Below are 268 nucleotides of genomic sequence, written 5' to 3' on the forward strand. Positions count from 1 at the left end.
GATGACAGGAGAGTGGGCAGATGAGGAGAGACACGGGCCTTTCAGAAGCAGCAGCAGCTGTTGCAGCAGCTGGAGAGGCAACACAGCAAGCAGCCCAGCAGCAGCAGCAGCAGCAGCAGCAGCAGCAGCAGCAAGAGCTGCTGCTGCTGCAGTTGGAGTGTACGTACAGCTGAGTTCATCAGCAAGTCTATGATTCTCCCCGGGGTGGCCACCACGATATCTGGTTGCTGCCGCAGCGCTGCTTCTTGCTGCTGCAGAGACACCCCAC

The 268-nt window shown here is 59.3% G+C and overlaps 1 protein-coding gene across 1 annotated transcript in view; it reads right to left on the bottom strand.

The window, feature by feature from the left end:
- The window catches only part of EMH_0020990 (DEAD/DEAH box RNA helicase, putative), a gene marked incomplete at both ends in the record, with an annotated part of 10,867 nt that overhangs the window by 7,993 nt on the left and 2,606 nt on the right, over positions 1–268 (bottom strand). Inside the window, one exon of the mRNA XM_013501672.1 lies at positions 168–251. Within this exon, the coding sequence (XP_013357126.1) occupies positions 168–251 (84 nt within the window). The remainder of the gene's footprint in view (positions 1–167; positions 252–268) is intronic.

Source organism: Eimeria mitis, genomic scaffold, assembly GCF_000499745.2.
Source record: "Eimeria mitis Houghton genomic scaffold, Emh_scaff732, whole genome shotgun sequence".
In the NCBI taxonomy this organism is placed as follows: Eukaryota; Apicomplexa; class Conoidasida; order Eucoccidiorida; family Eimeriidae; genus Eimeria; species Eimeria mitis.